General features: G+C 31.7%; 1 protein-coding gene across 1 annotated transcript in view; it reads left to right on the forward strand.

Annotated features, from left to right (window-relative positions):
- The window catches only part of LOC108577455 (E3 ubiquitin-protein ligase TRIP12), a 13440-nt gene that overhangs the window by 2351 nt on the left and 9977 nt on the right, over positions 1–1112 (forward strand). Inside the window, exons 2-3 of the mRNA XM_017940608.1 lie at positions 165–500; positions 620–928. Coding sequence (XP_017796097.1) covers positions 194–500; positions 620–928 — 616 coding nt within the window. The 5' untranslated portion in view covers positions 165–193. The remainder of the gene's footprint in view (positions 1–164; positions 501–619; positions 929–1112) is intronic.

The raw sequence follows: 1112 nt of genomic DNA on the forward strand, positions 1-1112 counted from the left end.
ATTATATAAGTGGTGCTTGGGATTTTGTTCATTTTATAATTATTTTTGATATTTATAAAAATAATGATATGTTTTGATGATTTTTATATGCAATTTCATAAATTCTTTCATTTCTTCATTTTGTGAAAAACAGTTGTTAAAAATATTTATTTCTTATTTTACAGACAGAATAGTGGCATGAGTCGATTAATCTATGGCAGATCAACAAGATCAGTTGTCATCAGGGGGGTCTGTAGAGACGGCCAATGCTTCAGCAGACACCTCTAAGGTTAGAGGGAAGAGCTCTGGCAGTGGTAGCAGTGGTTATAGAAAACGACAGAGCACTGGTTCTATTGCAGTCACTGTAGAAGAAAAAAGACGTAGACAAACCATTGGTGATCCACAATCATCTGAAGTTTTTAATAATACTTCTTATAAACATTCAACTGATTCTTTGAAAACAGAAAGTAGAGCAAGAGGTGAACGTAAAAGTCATGGCAGTGGCTTAGAATCATATCTAGGTAATTGTACTTATTATAAATTGTAAATATAAATAAGTATAACTGACATATTTGATTGGCAATGATTTATTAAATTTATTTTGTTTCTAATCATAAAATTTGGTGATTGTTTTCTATAGATACTGATTGGAGGCCTCAACATAAAGTTCAGCAATCAAATTATAATATTAGTGGGAACAGTACAAGAGCTCGTAGTACTGCAAGAACAAGTTTGCCAGAATTAAATTTAACAGCTATTGACTGTGTTGCTTCAAGGACTCGTTCTCGTACACCACAAAATCCACAAGCCATATCACAAGGACATAACAGTTACGATTTATCACTATCCAGTGGCTACAATAACAGAGAAGACTTGACATATAACAATTTGGTACCAACATCAAGTTCTTCACCAGTTACTAGTCATCCATCCACATCAAGAGGAAGAGGTTAGTGTATTTATTTTTTGTTTATAAAAAAGTGTTGGTTGCAATGAGATGTGATGTGTGATTTGAATGAACACATAATACAAGTTAAACATCAATTGAACCAATTTTAAATATGTTAAAAATATTTGAATAATAATCTTCACCATTAAAAATCCATAAAACTGTGTAAATCTTAACAAGAACG

Source organism: Habropoda laboriosa, unplaced genomic scaffold (genome assembly GCF_001263275.1).
Source record: "Habropoda laboriosa isolate 0110345459 unplaced genomic scaffold, ASM126327v1 scaffold648, whole genome shotgun sequence".
Classification (NCBI taxonomy): Eukaryota; Metazoa; Arthropoda; class Insecta; order Hymenoptera; family Apidae; genus Habropoda; species Habropoda laboriosa.